Consider the following 22,641-nt stretch of genomic DNA (forward strand, 5'->3'; position numbering starts at 1 on the left):
ATGTCCAAAAAGGAAAAATCCCTGCCTCACCCCACCATTACCGAGAGATAGAGTTGGATAGAGAGAGAGAGAGATTGAGAGAGAGAACGAGTGTGCACACGCACAGGCAGCAATCCCTGAAATCAATGTCAGGCTTACTAGAAGGTGGGTGCTTACACTTTGAGGCATGTTCCCAACTTTCCAATGCAGCACTTTTTAACCCAGAGAGAAGTTGGCAGCTTGACAGGCGGAAGAGTCTCCTGCCTGTTACACCTGAAGATGGCTGCCCAGCTACTCTAGATAAAATAAATATTAATATGATGTATGCGCCCCAAATAGGCAAAGGCGACCTGGGAGGCCTATAAAAGGAACTAACAGAAATATAACACTCAGTAGCAGCCTTTGTGTTTTGCTCTTATAGAGTTGACCTGTTACTAAAGAAGACATGGAAACCTAATGGTCATCTTGAAGCACAGCCAGAGGCCTTTTGGCAGCAAACTCCCCACCTGGGCTGGGAAGAGTCTGCATCGCTTGGAACTCAGCCGGGGCACGTCCCAGTTCCACCTTGCTGAGAGGCATTCCAGATTTCCTGCCCCTCTATCCTCCCAATCCCCTGGGCCATTTTCATGATAGTTTGTTTCCATGTATTAAGGGAATGACATAAACAGAAATGTCGTCTCCTGAGCCAAGTCGGTCATTAGATATCCGCCATCCTCTGTCCTTCAGGACACCCCGGGCACGCATCACCAGGTCCTGAGCTGCCAGTGTGTACCTGTGCAGGGAGAGGCGGGAATGAGAGAGTCAGTACAGCATCAGGCAGAAGTGGGTCAGGCGAGGTGGGGAAGGAGGAGGCATCACTACAGTTGCATAAGCAAGTTTCAAATGTCCTCGTGGTAGGAAAAAGCCTAGTCATCTTTTGCCAAAACGTGGGAACCTAACGTGAGACTTGTTTTTAGATGTTAGTGGGACGAGGCCCTACATACATTAAATAACCTTCTAAATTATTGTACTGTTTGGTCTTCTTTTGATGTTTTTGATTACACTAAGGAGAGTCTCAGTTTGGTGCTAGTGTATCTTAACAAAGACCCACTCAGGCACAGAGCTTTCTGTTGCAAACAGTATCTAGCTAAAAAAAGTACATGGGAAAAATAAGAACTTTTGTTTTCAATATATTTATTTTTAGGGCTATATTTCTTTTGTGACAAACGATAGTCATTTTCCATTGGTGGTAGGGATATATTGAATAAATCACCTTTTAAAATAAATTTTTTTTTTTTTTTTTTGAGACAGAGTCTCACTGTGTTGCCTGGGCTAGAGTGCCGTGGCATCATCCTAGCTCACAGCAACCTCAAACTCCTGGGCTCAAGCGATCCTCCTGCCTCAGCCTCCCAAGTAGCTGGGACTACAGGCATGCGCCACCATGCTCGCCTAATTTTTTCTATGTATTTTTAGTTGTCCGATTAATTTCTTTCTAATTTTAGTAGAGACGTTGTCTTGCTCTTGCTCAGGCTGGTTTCGAACTCCTGAGCTCAAACAATCCGCCCGCCTCGGCCTCCCAGAGAGCTAGGATTACAGGCATGAGCCACCACGTCCGGCCTAAAATAAAACTTTTTTTAAATGTGAGTCGTTAAAAGAATTTTTTTTTAAATTTCAGAATATTATGAGGGTACAAATGTTTTGATTACATGATTTGCTTTTGTGCAGTTTGAGTCAAAGGTATAAGTGTACCCATCACCAAGGTAGCATACCCAAAATAAAAATATTGATGATAGTATACATAGCATAGGAATATAGCAAGAATGTGAGGGTTTTTTGTAAATGACTGATAAGCCTTGGTGTGGGTGAGCTGTCCCACTCATCCTTATCAAGGCCACCCTCCTCTTGACCAAGGGAAGTACACCAAGGGCTCCACTGAGAATTTGGAAATGAGATTGCTTATTGAGATTTAAACTGTAGACTTAAGGAAAAAAGAATGACACTATAAGCTGATGGAAAGTGTTATCATTTAGAGAAAGACCAACTTGGGAGGTTGTTCGGTTGGGCCTGGGCCTGGGTTAGCCTTGAGGCATAAAAAATGAGACTAAACACTGGCAGGTGTCTATCCAAATACTGATCAGGGCAACCGAAGTCTTAGTTGACAGACTTCAAAGAAACAGTTCCACTGACAGGGTCATATTTGGTGTGGGATGGATTACTCTTTTGGCCTACGCCATTAAACACATGATTCACCTTTATTCTGATTTCATGTTCACCAAATAACATTCTGATGATGCTCTGCCTTTGTGCAGGCCTGCCTACAGGGAAAGGATGGGCTCTATCAGTTATATTTCTTTGTATACATGTCAACTGGCATTTTGGTTTACAGATCTATCTTGTGAGTTTGGTTAAGGTGAGCCCAACTCTGATAATGAATCTCTTCTCTGTATCTTGATTAAATCAGTTTCTGAACCTGAAAAGCTAAGAGCCAGGCTGGTAAATCACCAAGATAATAAATGTCACTCTATAACGCTCTCGGACGCCAGCCTGTTGGCCTTTTACAAGATGTTGTAAAAGGTGTTGCTAGCGACTTTGCCCTACTTGGACGGTCTCGGCCTCGCCTTCGGAACTGTGAGTTATGGAATTCAGAACCCCAGAAGTCTCTCCATTTTTCTGGTAAAACCCCTTATGAATTTACAGGCTCTCATCTTAAAAGAGATTTGCATGATGCAATGGAATGCATCATTCCATTATTTAAGAACAAGTGCTCTAGCAAATGAGCTCAGGATTGTGACGATTACAAGTTGTATGGTTGTTGAGAACCAACGCTACTCGTACAGGCCAGGTAGCAGACAGAAGTGTAGCGTGCACTACAGAGGAAAGGATGTTATAGTGAATCCAAAATAAATGCCTTTCCTCCTAGAGGATAAGTAGTAGGTGGGTAGGAAAGATACCACCTTTTTCTATCTGTATTGACAGAATTATCAATTTTGAGGCAGAACTCTCTAAATTACACTTGAGGGAAAATGCAACCAGTTAGTTGTTTCCAAGGGTTCTCCTCCTCCTAGATCAGGAAATACACAGAAAGGCCTCCAAAGATGCCTTTCGCAGAAAAGCCAAGTAAATGTCTCAAAATTCACATACTGTAGTTCGTATACTACATTAAGAAAAGCCTCTCAGATGTTCACCCCAGGTTACTCTTAGTTTTATATTAAACTGTATATCTGAGATATAAACATGTAGAGAAAGGCCACCAGCACTATCAGAGTGACATTTATTATCCTAGTGATTGACCACGCTGTGGACCTTAGCTTTTCAGGTTCAGAAACCTGGCAGAGTTGATACATAGAGATGATTCATCTATTAGGGCTAAACACACCTTAGCCCAGCTCATGAGCAGACTAAACGTAGAAAATTATGGCAGGCTATGAGAAAATACAGCTGGCCATAAAAGATATGCAATCTTTTTGTGGCTCATAAGCATGGTGATTGGGTTTTCATGCTCATATATGATGAGATGTGCCTCCCTCACACCTCATTCCATTGTCAGCATATTACCCGTCACATGTGAAAAAAAAAAAGGAAAAAAAAAGAAAGATACTCTGAAAGATGTCAAAAAAACAGATACAGGAACTCAAGACACCGCTCTGTGTGGCTATTTTAGTCTAGAGGCAAACAGGCCTCAACAGGTCCTGCAGTCTTGGGGGAATGACTGAGAGATGGAAACAAGCTTAAACGATGCCCGACCAGCTTTGTTCAAGTCGTGAAAGAGCATCGTCCGTAGTTAAAGGCCAGAGACCACTCTGATATTGCTATGGCTGAGTGACTTTAAAATGGTCAAAATTAGCTTTGGTATTTTAAAAAGCAAGCATTAGGTCACCTAGAAAAAGATGGTTACCCAGGAAGCTTATTTCCCTAAGGGATCTAGATAATTAAGGTTTTATTCTTCAATACGGTTGTCACCTGTTCCAAGATAACTTCCTTTGAGACTGCTTCACCATCCACTCCGTCTTCCCCTGGGTGCTGAATTTCCTGAGAGAGAAATCCACTCGTGCTTCCTCAATTTCTTCCTTCCCACTTTCTTTCTTAGTCTCTTACCAGTAGTCCCAATACCCTACTAATCTGTCCTCTTAAAACTTGATCCGCAGGCAGCTTCTCAATACTAATTCTGCTCAACCTTTTTCCAGCACAGATACTGTTGATCATTTTCCTCATCTTTGAAATCTCTGTTCTTCTTGAATTCTTTCTGTTTTGGGCTTTCATACCATAACACACTGCAAGTTCTCCTCCTGTGTCTGGGCTTCCATGACACAGACCATGAGTTCTCTCTGAGGCTCCTTCTCAATTTCCTTTGTAGGCCCCAATTAAGACATAGGAAGAACTCAATAAATGTTAATTTATTTTCACTTCCAAGGTGGCACTTTCCTATCTATCAGCCTTAGTTAATGGTATCCTAGTCTCTGAGGCAAGAAATCATAGTTCTTGTCAATACCATTTTCTCATCCTGATATTATTCAATTATAAGATTCACAAAGCAGAGAGGGACTTCTAAACTTTACATTAAGTGTATTTCACCAGTGGCATATGGCTAAATAAATAAAAAATCTAATCTTACAGTCACTAAGACTCCATATTTATTTGTTAAAATGGACATATATGAACTTATTTTGTTATCATATATAGCTACGCACATACGTGAAACCTTATTTTGTGTTTTCTATTTATAATGTCTTTCTCTCCTTCATTCTTGTTTTCTGTCAGGTTGATAGCTCCCTTTAACACCTCCCATGCCCTGAAACTGGTTTGGAAGTGTTATTTTATTTCTGTTCCTTTAGCAGTTATGCTTACGTTTTGTTTTTGTTTTGAGACAGGGTCTCACTCTGTTGCCCAGGCTAGAGTGCAGTGGCGTCATCGTAGCTCACTGCAGCCTCAAACTCCTGGGCTCAAATGATCCTCCTGCCTCAGCCTCCCAAGTAGCTGGGACTACAAGCACGCACCACCTGCCTGGCTAATTTTTTCTGTTTTTTAGTAGAGATGGGGTCTTGCTCTTGCTCAGGCTGGTCTCCAACTCCTGGCCTCAAGCGATCCTCCTGTCTCGGCTTCCCAAAGTGCTAGGATTACAGGCGTGAGCCACCATGCGCCCAGCCTTTAAGTTTTTAATAGATAAGTGAATCAGTATTTCTGTCCTCCTCCTGAAAATAAAAGGCTCTTAGAATGCCTTTTCTTCATCTTCTATGTTACTGCCTAGTATTTTAGTTTCACTTTGTTTTTAAGCCTCCATTAGTCATTATTATCATTTCCAACCTATATTTACATAAATAAACCAACATATTTACTAACTTCTTTGCTTTTCTTCAGTCTATCCCTTCCTTCTGGGTTTAGTTTCCTTCTACTGAATACATTTTTAGTAATTCTTTTAACAAATGGTCTGTGAGGGTTCTATTTGGTTCTTTTCCAAATTCACCTCTTCTTACCTTATGGTTCTATTTGCACATGTTTAACTCTTCTCTCAACCTGTTCTATTATATCCAGGTTTTCTTTGGGGTTTGGAGGGAAGGCTCTGTTGTATTTAGTTATTCTTTCTCTTGGTGGGTGTGAAGGTAAGATATAAGGTTCTCTTCAGAAGGGATTTTTTCACTGTGTGTTCTGTGTTATCTACAGAGATTTAAAATTTGTCTTTACTGGGGGTTTTTCTAGTGCTAGAACACGCTCATGTTTATTTTTTGGCTTAGTCTCCCCATACCGCAGGAGTCGTCTGAGGTTTAACACCACACCTTTCCTGTGCGGTGGGCCTAGCCAGGCATTTCCTGCTCCTCACAGAACCCCCATTTTGTCAGGCATCTGCCCTCAGCCGTGTAAGCCCTGTGCTCCAGAGAAGGAAGCTTAGGGAGAATCCCCGTGACCTCTTCTTCCTGCACTGCTCCCAGGAGCTCAGATTCCTTTCCATGGCTTCTCTCTTTGCCAGGCTTCTCTAGTGCATGTGATACCCCTCCCTGTCCAAGAGCAGCCTGAGTGACAACTGACGGGGACTGACCGGACATGCATCCGGTAAATGAACGGTGCGACCGAACTCTAGGACCGGCTTCCTGACATTCGCTGCTCGCTACGGGAGATCCAGCGCTGGAAAGAAAGTCAGCAACAGCGTGCAGGTAAGATGAGGTCACTCACAAGAGCTCTTCTCATAAACCCATCAACTCGACACAACCCCAGGACCCTGAAAGCTTTTTGCTGCGGCCCCCATACTGGGGCCGGGCTGGTGGCCATTTTCAAGCCCATTAGCATCCGTATTCAGGGCCACTTGCCTCAGGCATGAAATCACTGCTTTACATCAAGACTAGTACAAGAACAAACAACTTTCTCTGAAGGAAAAGAACTGCTTCTCCTGCTCTCATTTCGTTTAGCAATTTCTACCTTGCAGGGGCTGCTTGGGTTGGTGACAATGAAAGAAACAGGCAGGCTCTATCGGGTAGGGTACACATGTGTCACAAACTGAGGAGTGTAGGGAGCGGCGGGAGAAAATTGGAGTCACAACGTAAAATATAAGCCCCAAATATTCAGGAGAGCAGCGGATGGGAAGTGAATTCTGTTACACACCGGCGGGGACTAAGAGGGGACTAAGAAGGGACTGAGTGGGGCTGGCGTTTCTGGAAGCTGAATGCAGAGCCGAACGCTCAGGCAGGCTGCCTCAGAGCACCTTGGAGTGTCTCAAGTGCTCACCCTCTCCTAGCGAAGAGTCTCCACAGGAGACAAGTTTTGAATTTTGAGAACATTTTTGTTCTCTGGCTGAAGCTTTCAATATTGATCGGCAGTGGCTGTCAGGGAGGGATCTGACTTGGCAAACTCCACCAGGCTCGGGCTCCAAGGGGAAGGGAGCCGAGAAAGGACAGCAGGGGGGCGCAAGGAAAACAAAAAGGAAGAGGGGCTGAGTGCAGCGGGAAGGCCCAAAGCTCCTTTCACAACCACTGACTCCAAAACCAGGCAGGAGGAGGCCATAAATCCTCGATTGTCCTCCTGTCCTGCCATTTCTGTGGCAGTGCTTGGTTCTCTGCCCCCCTCAGCAGACCACAAAAAGGGCTCAGGGGGTGGGCGTGGCTTGCCCAGGTGCCAGTCCTGGCTTTCCCACTGCCCAGATGGCTGACTCTGGAAAAAGTCCTCAGCCTCTTGAGCCCCTCTCCCCTGACTTGTAAATCTGGAATAACAATAGTGCAGATCCCCCAAGGCTCCCGTACGAACTAAATGTGATCTTTGCATACAGCATTCAGCATGGTGCCCCACGCATGGTCAGAGGTCAATAAATGTTAGCTATCATTTTCCTCATTAGACATAAAATACCTTTCTCCTCCCCACAAGTTTTGCCTTAAGGCATTTACCTCTTGCAGAGTCTGAATCAGCACTGGAGCGTCAAAAATATGTCAATTTTAGTCTGCAGGCTATCACCATGCCTTAAAGTCCTTAATCGCTCTAGCTAGGTGGGAACTTCTGTTTGCCATTTGGATGGTACAGACAGGGTCTTTTAACAGGGAGGGTTGGTAGCAGGAACTGGGGAATTAATGGTTCCAATATTTGCATATAAAAGGCAGCCTCCATCTGCTGACACCCTCAGTAATACAGAGTGGTGGGAACAGGAGGAGGACTCCTCTTTGCATTCTGAGCAGGCCTCAGAAATTTAAGAGGTAGAAAAGCTCTCCCTGGCTTTGGAATGTTGGCAGGGGTCTCTGGCAACTGGGTGGGTAGAGGGTCGGGTTGGGGGGTGGTTTGGAGGCGGCCTTTGTTGTGCTCAGAAAGGGGCAGCTTGTCCTGGGAAAGGGCACATGACTTAGATTCACTGCTGGGAGCAGGGCCACACATGTCCCTTGAGCAGCTCTGGAAGCAAGCTCTGAAGCAGGTGAAGCTGCTCCTGCCAGCTTCTGTCCCCTGCACAGGGTGTGGGGACCCCACTCAGACAGAATACTCTGAGACACTGGAAGGATGACAGCTGTTGTCTGCAACACCATCACTGCTTTCAGTTCATCCGAGGTTTGTGTGCCGTCAGCATATACAAGGCCACACACTGGAGAGAGCTCCCCACCCCCACGGCAGAGGCTGAGACCCCCTGCCAGGCCTTTTCCACCTCTATGCACCCTGGCACCAGTTCCCTGGTGTTTATTTTAGTTCACATCCCAAACAGCAGCATTTCAATACAAAGGGGCATGATAGATCATTTCCTTCTCAATCCTCCCTGGCAAGCCCTTTCAAACACCCTGATATTGCCACACTGCTAAGTGGCTACACAGCTCTGCCCCAACAGCCACATAACCAGCCTAAATGGGATGGAAAGACGGGCTGCTGTATGCTGTTCACAGGCTGCCACAGCCAGGATCTCAGGACTCTCTTCTGATTTCCTAAGGATCTGAATATGCTAAACACTGCAAAAGAAACAAAAATGCAGATTTTATCTCATCTTCAAAGACCAGATCTGACACTCACAAATTTGTTCTTAAAACCTGTAATAGATATGGTGAGGGGTTGGGGAGAAAATCTCCCACCTTTTTTTTGTTTGTTTTTTTTTTTTTTTTATATTTAAGGCATAGTTTTTTGTTTTTTTTTTCAGTTAATTTAACATGTCTTGGGGGTCATGTCATATTCATATCTGAATTCTTTTTTTTTTAAAAATTTTTATTTCAGCCTGTTATGGGGGTACAGATGATTAGGTTACGTATGATGCCCTTACCCTCCCTCCCCCCCTTAAGGCATAGTTTTTGAAAACCATATAGCACTGTTAGAAATTACTTCTGCTAACTCACAGAAAGATTTCCTAAAAAGAATCTTTGTCTTTTGCCAAAATAAATTTCATATTATCAGGGTAATACAAACTAGCATTTAATACTTGCATTAATGCCAGCTGTCAGTATTGGTTGGTGTTTTACTATTAACTTTCCACTGATTAATCTCTTCCTTCCAAGGCACACAGTTCTCTGAGCCAAGGAGAGTGTGGATACGAAGAATGACATGAGAATTGTAGACATCGATGAGGCCTCTGCCAACAGAGACATACTCTATGGGTTTATGGTATACTGGTACCCACAGATTTAACACCCCATAAAAAGCCCCTTGAGAGTCAAGGCAGGAGGATGGAGGGTCATTAGGTCCAAGATACAAAAAATTAGGCTTTCACAGACAGGATTTGGGAAATAAAGGAGCTAAGCTTTGTGAAGCTTTGCGTGGGCATCTGGAATGTGAATCCATTCCATGTTTTCATGTTTGTTTCCTCCTGGCTTTGCCCACTCCCTTCCCCTTTTGTAATATTAACAATTTCTTCCTTTCTGACAAAATATTATGCTTCTTTTTTGAGTATTTACATACTTGCCTCTGTTTTGAATACTCTTCCTGGGAGACCCACCACTAAACCTCTGGCCTTACCGAGGGGATAGTCAAAAACTCTTCCAGGCCCTTCTCTGAGTACCTTCTCCAAATTGTACAGGACCTTTAGGCCTCAACGGAGAATCTTACTGAAATTGTAGGAGACTAGAGGACTGTGCACAGCCTGACCTCCAGTGACCCCACTCTAGAATGTTAGCTTGATAGATTTCCTATGAACGGTTCATTTCATGACCCCACAAGAAGAGTCAAAGAACTGCCAGCTCTGCTACACTTCAGGGCAAACTCCAATAAAAAGAAAAGAAAGAAAGAAAAAAACTTATTGCACTCATATTCTGGCTCATCCACAAAGCCGCCTTTTAATTTTCTGGTTCCTTTGTTGAGACAGTTCAAAAGAGCAAAAGGACTTAAGATACAGCAGGGTCAGGAAGATCCCACAGCTCATTTTCATCCGTCTCTGCCCGAGAGGATGGTGTGAGGGCCAGAACTTGGCAAACACGTCTTCATGCTAATCATCTCTTCCTGCACAGCGTTCTGGAGGGGGAGCCGCTATTTTAAATTCCTTGTTGGGAAGGATGTCTCCAGAGGAGGACAATGCTGGCAATTTGTTGAGAATGGCTGACACTGGGAGGCAAAAGAAAAAGCCTACATGCAACATAAACAAAAGCCCAATAACCATACGGCGAAACCCCAAAGTCCTGCCTGCCTCAAGACTAGTGCCCTGCCTCCTTCTGTTTGCTTCCTTTCTAGACAGAGCTGGGAGAATCCAGTAAAATTCAAAGTGAAACAGGCCCACTCAAAACCTCAAATGCAGAAACATTCTGTTGTTCTCTCACTTACTTTGTTCTGTTCCTTTTCCCTCAGGCTTCCCGCCCTGGGGAGTATATCTTTCCTTTCTCATTGTGTATCAAATTAGAGGCTGATCTCCTTTGGTCAGTCCCCTCAGGCTTGGACCCAGCAACTCTGCACTCCCCCAACCCCCAGATTAAACAGGCAAACCTGTGGTCCTGGGCTACATGTAGAGAGAAATGAACCCTCTGGCCAAGAGAGGGCTAATAGAGCCTCTGGAATTATAGTGGGCCTTTCCTCATCACAGAAATTATGACTTGGGCAACTTCCATTCATATTTCCATTTTGCACAACAGGATCAGAACAGCTCCCAGTTGAAAGGGCACCAGCTCTTGGGACTGAGCGTTCTTTGTCCATACATCTCCCAAGGAGACAGGCTGAGCCAGAATATGAGTGGGGTGCCCTCCTGCCAAACTACACACTGATATGTACAGAGATGCCACACGCATAAAAGAGAACATCATTTCACAGAATTCCTGAATTATGAGTTTAATCACAAAAATAGAAAAAACAAACAGTCCTAACATTCATGTGGAACTACAAAAAACCCAAAATAGCCAAAGCAAACCTGAGCAGAAAGAACAAAGCTGAAGGCATCGCATTACCTGGCTTTGAAATATACTTCAAAGCTATGGTAACCAAAACAGCATGGTACTGGCATAAAAACAGACACATCGACCAATGGAACAGCATAGAGATCCCAGAAATAAAGCCACGCACTTACAGCTAAGTCATCTTCGACAAAGGTTCCAAGAACATACATTGGGGAAGGACAGTCTCTTTAAGAAATGGTGCTGGGAAAACTGGATATCCATACGCAGAAGAATGCATATTCCAGACTCCTATCTCTCACCAAATACTAAACTACTAAAAGAAAGCATTGGGGAAATGATTCAGGACATTAGTTGGGCAAAGACTTCTTGACGAAGACCGAAATTCTGAGTTTGAAACAAATTAAGTTTCTCTGATTTCCCACTATGGCTTAATTAGTAAGGAGCACACGGGATAGATAAACAATCCTCATCATACGTCTTTTACCATCAGATTTTGCAGAACGTTTCCCGATTATGAATCATAATGAACAAATTCTACATTGTTACCACGGCCTTCCTTTCCAACACCTAATGTTCAAATTCACTAATCTCATGAGTCCACAGGCCTCTACGGACCCCTCACACCTCTGATGTGAGCACTCTCCCCGGCTAGCCCGGTCAGTTAGACCGACTGCTGGGTTTCCTGAATGTGCCATGTTCTCCATCCTCAACTCCATCCCAGCCCTATGTTGCCTAGCTCATGCTTACTTATTCTTCAGTTTTAAGTTTAGACATCCCTGGCCCTAGGTTAAGTTCCTTTCTGTAATCACTCATATTGTAACTTCCTTCTGCTTCTGAAACCCCCTCTAGACTTTAAACTCCAAGAGGGCAGAGTTGAGGTCTGATTTCTTCACAGATTCTTCCCCAAGGTCTAGCAGGACTTGGCTCGTAACACAGGCCCTTAATAGTATCACCCACATGAATGAATCTGAATGGGAGTTATTTGGCAAAGAAGAAAAAACCCAACCCTCAGTTGTCTTAGGACCTCAAAAATCAACGAGAATTTTTTTTGTTCTCCAACTTGATAGTCTATCCCTTACCAATAAATCATGCTCCTCTTGTAACTTTCCCTTTCACTCATTCATCTATCTGATACAGGATTCTTTCTCAGGCTTTGGTCTGCCATCTTCTCTGAAAGGAGGACTGAAAGATATTTTTCCATTTCTGCACTGTTTGTTCCAAGGAGATCCCTGTGAACCCTGCCTTTGTAGACAATAGTCTCACGGACCCCAAGGGCTTGCTCTGACCTGGCATGAGGACACTGCCCGTAGGTTACCACTCTTGGTGGCCAGATTTGTCACCATGGAGAGACCATGGCTGGTAAGCAAGACCAGGCCAGCTTGGAGAGATTTTTAAAACAGTACTGGGTGCCTTTTAACTCCTAACTGGCAGCTGACTTGGCAAAGCTTTATGAAAATAATCATAGTGAAAATCAGCGTGAGAATGTTACTAACAAGTATGATATAGAACACAGATTAAAACTGAAAACTTGAAAGGAGAAAAATACATCTAAATTCAAACAAAAGAATCTTTAATTACAGTGTCATCAATTCCTCAGCACCTGAGCAAAATTATACCAAATAATCCTAAGAGGAGACAGTTTAGCTTTACTTTTTTCTTGAAAAAATTTGTTGTTGTTGTCAAATATATGAGACATACAGTAATTACAACAAAATCTTCTATTAGTGCTATTTAACAGGCATCTCACCTTATATATATGCATGAGGTTAGTATTATTGGAACTCCCATTTTACACGTTAAGAAATTTCCCCAAGGTTACAAGGCTAGAAGGGGTGGAGCCAAAATTTGAACTCAGGAAGTCCAATTATAGATTACATGCTCTTAACTACTAGACTACACCGCCTCTCATATTTCACATACAAAAAGATGTTTATGACATTTATAGTTTAATATGAACAACCATGTACCTGTATGTTTTCTCTTCTCTTGGTCCCTCTATGCCATACTCTGGATTATTTATTAGATCAATTTTCTAGCTTACCAATGTTCTCTTCAACTATCTCTGATCTGTTTAATTCATAAAATTTTTAATTCCTATTTTTATATTTTTCATCCCGAGATTCCATTTTATTTTTAAAATTTGCTTAGTCATCATTTTTACAGTTTCATATCGTTGCTATTTTCAATGTTTTTTTAAAAAAATTTCTGAAGCATGTTAAACTATTTATTTATATTTTTGACTGATAAATCCAATAATGAAGTATTTATAGGGCCCGCTCTGCTTTGTTTGTTTTCTGCTGGCTTTTACTCATGGTGACTTGTTTGTGTTCTAATTAATTAAGGCTGCCTTTCTCCAGAGGTGATTTCTGTTTATTTCTGAGAGTCTTGCAGGGTTGTTGAGGATATTTACACTGCCACTATAATGAAATACTTAGTTTAATCTTTCTCCCCTTTCTCCATATTTCCCAAAAGAAAATAATTCTCCAATGGATGAATGTCAATGCTGGGGAACATTTGCCATCACTGTCATTGGCAGGATCAAAAATTGGATTATTCCTACTTTGGAGAATATGAAGTAAGTGTGAGGAAGATATGCTGCTGAAATCCAAACAAATCAAATTCTTTACCATGTGTATCCGGGTTCAATTTAAGGAGAATTTTTATTTGGCCGAGGAGGTATCTTTAATAAGAAAGGTTCTTCTGCATTTTGGTTACTGAATCATCCATACCAGCCTCTACTATAAATCATGAATGGTGAGAATTGCACGATTATTTATTTCAGTCATGTCATGCAAGACTGCTTGAGGAACAACCCTACAGTTACAGAAATGTACAAACCTGTGAGGATCATCTGGATCACAATTAGGAAGAAACTGAGTGATGGCTTCGGCTACTTCTTCGTTTGATAAAACATCCCAGAGTCCATCCGTGGCCAAGATCAGCACATCATCTGCTCCATGCTCATACTTGGAGAGATCATAGACTCTTACCTGAAAAGAGCAGGAATACACTGCTTAAGAAATTGGGAGCACGCTATTTTCCCCAACAAATTGACTTCTGACTTCCCTTCCCTTTTCCTGCCAAGCCTAGTGGTTTTTAGGTATGCACTGTAAGGTACTTAATTATACAGAGAGCTCTGTGCCCAGGGTCAGCCTCCCTCGCAGACCTGCTATACAGCCATGTGGGGCCCAATGCACAGCTGTGAATGAACTTACGAGGTGGGCTTAATAACTGACAAGGAAGAAACTAATTGAGAATGAAATGCCCGAGGTGGAGTTGGAATGACGACTTACAAGTGGATATCGTGCTAGCCAGATCGTCGGCAAGGGGCTTATGTGCTGGTCTTCCTTAACACATTAATTCAGCAAACATTTATTAAGGGCCTACCCTGTGCCAGATGCTATAAATACAAAGATGAGTAACAGATTTTCCTGCTTCAGAAGAGCTCCCAGTCTGTGGGGGAGATAAAGCCAACGTAGCATCCTTAGTAAGTGTGCTGCATGTATTTGACTGGGACTAAGGAGACGTACTTTACTTAATGCACTCACTTGAAACCCTTCTTGCCTTGCCTGCTCTGAGGCCCAAGGGGCCAACTCCTTTCATATAAGGATGGGCTCTGACACCACACCCAGGCTGGAGGCGCCCCAATCTAAGCTAAGCTACAGAGGACACATGCTCAGTCTGAATTTGCAAAGTGTGTCATTGTTGTGACAAACTTTAAGTCCTTCCTCGTCTCTAGTGCCTTGAATGACTTGGATATTTCAACACGCACCTAAGCTCTTTACAAAGAATGAAGCAGCCTTGGCAAAACTAGTAAGAATAGAAACCAAGCCTCGTTTGGGACAGGCCACAGCTCCAGGTTCACTCTGCTTTGGGGAGGTGGGGAGCGTAGGGAGGAGCGAAGTTTGGGGTTTCACTGCTATTCCTTCCTAACTTGGCAGAATCAACCCCTGCTCACACCACCTCACGAACTGAGGAAAAAGGTCAATTTAACTAGTCTCCTTCAACGCCCCTCATTCCTCGGTCCTATCTTCTAAAAGCAAGTCTGAGTGAAAGCTATGGGTTGGAGGAGGGGAGAGAGATGAAAGAGGAGGTAGTGTAAGTTGCTGTTCTCGTGTCCTCTCACATGGCCACTGCTAGGTCATGTCAGGTCTGGAGACAATACAATTCTAAGAGGCCTAGAGAGTGTTTGAAGCCAGGTCTTTGAAAGCTAGGCGCCCTTTGCTATGGAAAGGGTTGCCCAGGCTAGTGACACCCTACTGTGGGGCTGGTCCTGTGGGCTAACAGCCTACACCCAGCAGCAGCAGACGACAAAATGCCTACCCACAGGGCCCGTGGCAAATGAGCGCAAATGAAAAGCAGCCGTCAGGTGCCAGGGCTCTGTGGCCCGTGAACCCGATAGTAGCGACCAGCTAATGGCCCAGCACATGGGCCATGTTCAGGGGATGAGCACTCAGGGGTATTTTGCACTGCCTGTTAATATCTTCTTTTCAAAAGGCATGTTCACTTAAGGCTAAGTTTACATTCTGGAGAAGGCACTGAGCCTTATAAGCAAATTAAAGAAAACAGGAAAGGGGAATTTAAGTTTCCAACAAACCAGAAAGTCCCAAATGCCAGAATTCTATCCTCAGGCTGCTAACTAATGTGGTCTGTATTGTATCAGAAGCAACCTGCCTTTGTTTTATTTTCTGTGGTTCCTAGGTATGTTAAAGCCAGTGCTTCTCAAATGTTAATGTGTTTAGAAATCAGCAAGGGATTCTGTTATGCTACGGATTCTAATTCAGTTCTCGGGGGAGGGGCGCTTAAGAATCTGCAGTTCTAACTCCCTGAAGGTCCATGGACCACACTTTGAGTAGCAAGGCCATAGAGGACTTCTACTGGGCCAGGTTTGTAAACAAGAAAATCACAGGCTCAGTGGATTCCTTGATGCCTGTGTAGACTGTTCCCTAGAGCAGGCTATAGAGAAGACAGAAAATGTCACCCCTGAGCTCCCAACTTCAAATCCTGGCTCGTTGGGTTGTTACTATCAGGATGCAACAGTTTGCTTAAGAGAGACTGCTAGCTTCTTATTGGGGTGTATCTACAATAAATTTCTGTGATAATTTGAGTTTCACAGGATAACAAATATTAAGTAACAAGAAGTGGGGAGATGTGGATGTCAGGTAGCCCAGTCTTATGCTTGGGCCAGTCTTAGCTAAACAGGAGATTCAATTTGCCTTCCAGCTCCTTCTGAAAGCGAAGTTGCCATGTCTGTGGATAACATCTGTTTAATTTCAGAATCTGCCCTGTGAGTAGGGTGCTAAACCTCTTCAAAAGGGCTTTCTGCTAGGCCGGGCGTGGTGGCTCACGCCTGTAATCCTAGCACTCTGGGAGGCCAAGGTGGGTGGATTGTTTGAGTTCAGGACTTCGAGACCAGCCTGAGCAAGAGCGAGACCCAGTCTCTACTAAAAATACAAAGAAATTAATCGGACAACTAAAAATATATAGAAAAATTAGCCAGGCATGGTGGCACATGCCTGTAGTCCCAGCTACTAGGGAGGCTGAGGCAGAAGGATTGCTTGAGCCCAGGAGTTTGAGGTTGCTGTGAGCTAGGCTGATGCCACGGCACTCACTCTAGCCCGGGCAAAACAGTGAGACTCTGTCTCAAAAAAAAAAAGTGCTTTCTGCTGACCCAAGGAGTGTGACAGGTTGCTTGAGCTGAAAGTGTCCTGTCCACTACTGAAATGGAAATTTGGCCAACAGAATGGGTGGGTGATACAGACAAACATGTTATAAAACGCCTCTCTCCAATTCTGCCAATAAATGCAATCCTTCCCTAATTCCACTATTCACATTTCCACGCTCGCTCCCTAATGTAGTTTCATTAGCCAACGTGAAACTCCCTTTCAATACCATTCTCCATGTAATTTTTATGTAAATAATAAAAACTGATCACAACCCTATTCCCTGAGGCACTCCCCAATAAACATCCTGTCAGGTTTTTCTGGCTACCCTTTGTTTCCTGCCCTGTAGCCAATTTCCACAGGTCTTTGCCAACTTTCCACTTACAGCTCGTGTCTTATACACTAACCTGTGATACAGAACATTTTCTGAAAACACTTTTGGACAGATTGGACTGCTGCACAAGTCATCCCCCTGCACGCCCACCCTCCCCACGGGCGGTGAGGGCTTCAAAGGATTCCAGCGGGCTCGGAGTCCTGCCCTTCCCTCCCTGAAGCTGTTGTCGGCCCTTTGCATTCAGACCATACTCACCTCCCCAGTTCCTCTGTTCAGTTCCTTAAATGGCTTCTCAATGTTCTGAGAAGCCTCACATCAAACTAATGGGCTCTGAGGCTTCCCTGAACTCAGACATCTGGAAGGGAGTCTCTGCAGGCCCCGGAGGGGACTGGTGTGCCACAGAAAGGTCTTTGTCAGAGGGGGGCTGGGGAACATGAGTCAGGGCTTCTAGCAGCTCTATCCTGTGTTCCCATCAGCTAAGAAAGGGAGAAAAAGGCCACATAAATCCTTGGGAATTTTTGTAGTTTCTCAAAGCAAAATAATCTGAGCAGCTGAGAAATGGGACTGGGCGGAACCACCTGTCTTCCTGCTGCCTCCATTACATATTTATTGAGCACTTACTACATGCCAACCATTTTGGCACCAGGGATACAGTGAACAAAAGTGACAAAGTCACAACTTCTAAACTAGTAGGTGAGATAGACACATAAGTAAACTACAATGTCAGAATATAAGTGCTCTGAAGAAAAATCCAGCCGGTTAAGGAGAACAACAGAGAGTCATTTTAAAAGTGGCCATGGTGGCCTCTCTGGGAAGGCGCCATCTGAACAAGTGAGGTGATTTCCCATGGGTTCCTACTTGCATCTCCCCTTCCTTCCTTCCTTCCTTTCTTCGGGTACCTGTTACTCAGTGTCAGACTGGTGGTGAAGAAGGAGGGCTGAAAGGGGAGGGTGTCACTCTCTGTTGCCAAAGCAACCATGAGGAGGACAAAGAGCAGCCATCTTTCTTTCCCCTGGTCTTCTACAGGCACAATCCTTTCACATCCACTAATATAGTATTTATTAATACCTATGTGTATACATCAGGGTTCACTTCTCTGTCTCTTCCACAAGATTAGTCATTCTCAAACTTGAATGTGTTTAAGAATCACTTGGAGTGCTGCTTAACTAAATTCAGATTCAAGGATCCCACCTTCAAAAGTCTGTTAGTGCAGATCTGAGCTGGCGCCCAGGCATCAGCATCCTTAAACAAGGACATCAGGGAATTCTGATGCAGGTGGCAGGGGAATCTTACTTTGAAAACGCTGCAATAGGCAATAATCTCCTCTAGGGGCATAGTCTGTCTTGCTCTATTTGTTTCTGTGCCCAGAACAGAGCACAGAGCCTAGCCCTTGGTAACCACTCAATTCATAACCAAAGAAAGCATTTCCCTTATTGGACATTCACCCCTGTCCAGGTTACAGTGAATACCCAGGGAGTTGGTCAACTTATCATCCCCCCAAAATTCAACTTATGAAGGCCAGAGATCTCAATCTGCATTTCTTCTGTGGGCCTAGCAGTGTCTTCTATAGTATATGCTGTAGTAGATCTTCAGTACACACTTGCTAAGACAAAGAATGACCAGGGTAAGAAGGGAGGAAGAAAAAAATTAAACATATAAGATCCCTTCAGAAGACCCCCTAATTTCATGGTGACACAACAGATTTAGCTTATTAACTCTGATACTTCCAAATAGTCACCAGAATGCAACGTGCTGGTATTTAGCAGAAGTGGCAAACTCTTTCCTTTTCTTCGCCTGTCCTCAGTGGAGCTGCCAACAAACAAAAAACGCTCAGTGTTGAGGAGCAGGAAGAAGTCCGGGGGCAAACGAGAGCCTTGGCTAATGTGCCCGGAATGAGCCAAGTGCTGACTGTTCTCACAGGGCCCTCAGCTTCAGAGCACTTAGAGATGTCCTTAATGTCATTGCTGGGCACTTATTTTACACAGTAGCCTGTGACAAGCGACTCTTTAACACAGAACCTCCACTTAGCACCCAGCCGCAGGCTGCTGTTTCAGCGTTTGTCTAATATGTGCTTGTGTCTCTGCCCTATTATTGATATTTTGGTGGCATGTTAAGAGACCTCATACCACTATGTGCTGACGCTGGCTGCTGCTGCCTCTTTTTTTTTTTTTAATCTGGCTCCTTGGATTGAGTGACACTGGCTTCTTGATGCCACTTTTTAAAAGAACCCATGAATTCTTCCATTTGCCAAATCTCTGCTGCTTGTCTAGGATGCCCTTGCAGCTTTTACATCTTCATCAGTTCAGCAAATTCTCCAAACCTTTTTTTCCTTTTAAGTACTCAATGTAGGACAGTGAGCTCCTGCAGCCAGGCCTGGCTCGGGAAGAGAGAGCAGCTGCCCTTGTGATCAGATGCCCTCGCTGCCGGTCTCTCCTCCTAACCAGCTTCGTGACGAGACAAGCTGCTTATTCTCTTTAGCTCTTCATTTTCTCATCTCTGAAATCATTCTTCAAAAATTGAAGAAAACAGGAAAAATAAATAAATAACCCGTGCTCTACTTCTCTCACAAAACTGTTAGGAAGATCAAATGATAATGTGGAAGGGAATTGTAAATTCTAATTCTATGTTATTCTTTTATGGCACTGATCTCAGGGCAATAACACCCGAGTGTTGGCTAGTTGCTAGAAGGAGAGGAGTAGGAGCGGGCTCAGGAGAACTGGTTCAATTCCGAAAGTCTCATTTAAAATAACAGCGGTTGGGACTCTCAGTAGTGTTACATGGCAGAGAAAGCCAAAGGTGGTTCCAAAGTAAAGGCTGCCGACAGGTGGTGGGAAATAAGGAGAGTATGAAGTCTTGTGCTCTCCACCTCATGTGGCCCACCCAGAAGCTCAACCTACAGAACTTCGAATATGGCACTTGTACCGCAAGAAAATGAAACCCCAGCATCTTCCTGCAGTCCTAAAAACCAAGGAGATTGTTTCAAGATGGGCATTTTGGTAGGCCACCAAGATCACATCCAAATTTTCTATAGTGATTCCATCTACATTACATGATGTCATGAAACTAACAATGAATCTGATGGCAGAAGATGTGGGTTTGAGACCCACTTCGCCTATTAGTAGTTAGGCAAAACCACTTTGTTTGTTCACAATTTCAAAGCTTATGGACCACCTGCGGGGAATATTGAATGACAGAGGAGTACTGATTCTGCAGATGGAGGATGTCAGGGAGGAGGAGTTGGACATAATATGCCTCACACATAAAGGGACCTGCAGGGGCCCAAGCCTGGGGATGTGAGAAAGGGCTGGTGTGTTTGGGCAGCTCTACCTTATTTGGTTTGGCCACAGTACTAGATTTCCACGGAAAGTGGTGAGGGACAGGCCTTGACTTCTCAAATCTTCAGTGTCTCCCTTTGTAACACGAGAGGTCAGGACTCTCAACCACTGGGCTGCTTACAGCTCTACTATTTTCTGACTCTCTCATCGTAGGATGAGTTAGGCCTTGATGTGACTGACCTCATGACTTCAGAGCACTTGGCTGCAAATAAATCAAGTGACAGTGAAGTATTACAAATATTCTGACTGCTCACACTATGCTAAAGGAGCTGGCTGTTTCGGCTGCGGGTACAATTTTATACTTGAAATATACCATGGATATTCTTGAGGGTTTGTTTTTTTTGTTTTGGAGTCTACAGACAAAATAAACATTTGAATTTAGAAGGTGAATACTATCTAATAGCTCAAAAAGTTTCTAAACCAGCTAAAATATCAGGTACTGTGAAGACAGCCTGAAGTTGCACCCAATGTCTGACTACCACGGCATAAGGCTTCCATCTTCTCCACACGACGCCTGGTACCTTGTAACCCAGCAAGGTAAGATATAGGAGGGAATTCCACTTACCTGCTGGGACATTCCCATAACACGCACATTCCTTTCTCTGGGTTTCCAAAGGCTCGTTCACCACTAAATCAAAGCCTCCTTGAATGAATTAGCAAATGAATGTGCTTGAATCTATTAATAACTGAATAATCATTTGAGGAATAAGTCTTTACTAAAATGCTCATTTGCGGAGATAGGAATCCTAGCCTGTGAGTGTAAACACGTGGGGGCACTGCAGATAAACTGAGTTGCCTCAAGGCCATTCAAGAGGCAGGTAAGGCACAAACAGAGTGACTGTACATCCTTTTATTTTATTTTTTTATGGGGAGGGACTGAGGTTCAATTTCCTTTTTTTTCTTTTTGAGGCAGAGTCTCACTGTATCACTCTGGGTAGAGTGCCGTGGCATCATTGTAGCTCACTGCAACCTCCAACTCCTGGGCTCAAGGGATTCTCCTGCCTCAGCCTCCCAAATAGCTGGGACTATAGGTGCACACCACGACACTCAGCTAATTTTTCTATTTTTAGTAGAGATGAGGTCTCACTCTTGCTCAGGCTGGTCATGAACTCATGAGCTCAAGTAATCGTCTTGCCTCGGTCTCCCAGAGTGCTAGGATTTACAGGCATGAGCCAATGCACCCGGCCCATATACCCTTGTTTTGCTGCAACAATTTTAGTTTGTGCCTGTTTTCCCAGCATAATTAGTACCAGTGTCCCCTTTGACTCAAAAATATCTTGGTTGAGGGGTTAAGTAACATGGTCACCTGACGTAAGTAGTGAAATGACTGTTACTTTTTATTCATTGGCTCCTACTTCTGGTCATTGGGACTAAAATAGTAATCAGTGTTACTACTTCAGAGTTCTCAAGAGAGCAAGTGAGCAGCTACTGTGCATGTTGTCTGAGAAGACAAGACACACTAACCACTGGTAAATTGTGGGATGCTTGCTGTGTGGCAAAGTCAATCTCACCAATTGTAGTTATTCTGGTAACAAGAAGCCTACATCTTAGCAGCCCTGTGTTCAATCAAGCACAGAAAGATGCATACTATCCCTAACCTACCAGCCTGGCATTGAGCCACACCCATTGTAAGAATGAATCATGAATCATGCAATGCAGGATTAGAGTGTGGATATAACACAAATCCATTTCAGGACTGGAGTTCCTGAAGCACAGTGAAGAATGGCTTATGACCGTGTTTCTCAAAGAGTGGTCTTAGGGTCATCTAAAAATGTGAAAATTCCTAGGCCTAGTAATTCAGATTTTCAGGAAGTAGATTCCAGGGATTTTCATTTCCTGAACAAACTTCTCAAACTATTCTTATATGTATTAATGTAATATATTAATGTGAAAATATTGCATGTTTAACTGAAACATTCAAATGAAATTATTACTTTTTAGAAGGGGATCAGAGGGTAACAATCTTCAATGAGAGGAAATGTTCGACAAAACATACAGGTTGGCTCCCGTTGTATGCCCATGAATTTTATGAGTTGCCAAGCTAGTGTTTTTGGTGTGTGTCAGAGCAAACCTCAAGTTTTATTCAAATAGCTGGCTGGCAAATCTCCAGTCATTGGCCAAATGGGAACAACCCATGTATATGACACACAGATGCATACAAGTGATTTTTACAGACAGACCCAAGATTTATAGATGGAGACAACAGCCAGGTCATGAAATCTCTCCTACGTAAGGTCAGAATATACCAGAATCAAAGAAAGCAGCTTCTGTACAGTCTTAACGTGATTTTTCTCCCCAGCGTATTCTTAGAGATGGTGGTGGTGGGAGTGGGCAAACGGTCCCCAGGGGTGCTCACCCAGAGCACACAAAAGTAGAGGGTATTACAGATCTGTGGGACCAGGGAGCAGACTGAGAAAACTGTCAAATATGACTGTTTTAGCCTATCAAAGTATCCTTAGAACTCACCATTTTCCCTTTATGCAGGGGGAATCCATGTTTTATGAGATCTAAAGTTTAAACAATTTTGGGGTCTCTCTTTAAGAAAAAGAATGAGGCTGGGCGTGGTGGCTCACGCCTGTAATCCTAGCACTCAG

The 22,641-nt window shown here is 43.7% G+C and overlaps 1 protein-coding gene across 1 annotated transcript in view; it reads right to left on the reverse strand.

Annotated features, from left to right (window-relative positions):
- Nucleotides 1-439: 439 nt before the first annotated feature.
- PPM1H (protein phosphatase, Mg2+/Mn2+ dependent, 1H) overlaps nt 440-22,641 on the reverse strand; it is a 242,350-nt gene continuing 220,148 nt past the window's right edge. Inside the window, exons 9-10 of the mRNA XM_012661560.1 lie at nt 13,554-13,705; nt 440-751 (exon numbers count right to left, since the gene is read on the reverse strand). Of these exons, the coding sequence (XP_012517014.1) occupies nt 604-751; nt 13,554-13,705 (300 nt within the window). The 3' untranslated portion in view covers nt 440-603. The remainder of the gene's footprint in view (nt 752-13,553; nt 13,706-22,641) is intronic.

This window comes from Propithecus coquereli, unplaced genomic scaffold (assembly GCF_000956105.1).
Source record: "Propithecus coquereli isolate 6110/MARCELLA unplaced genomic scaffold, Pcoq_1.0 Scaffold72, whole genome shotgun sequence".
In the NCBI taxonomy this organism is placed as follows: Eukaryota; Metazoa; Chordata; class Mammalia; order Primates; family Indriidae; genus Propithecus; species Propithecus coquereli.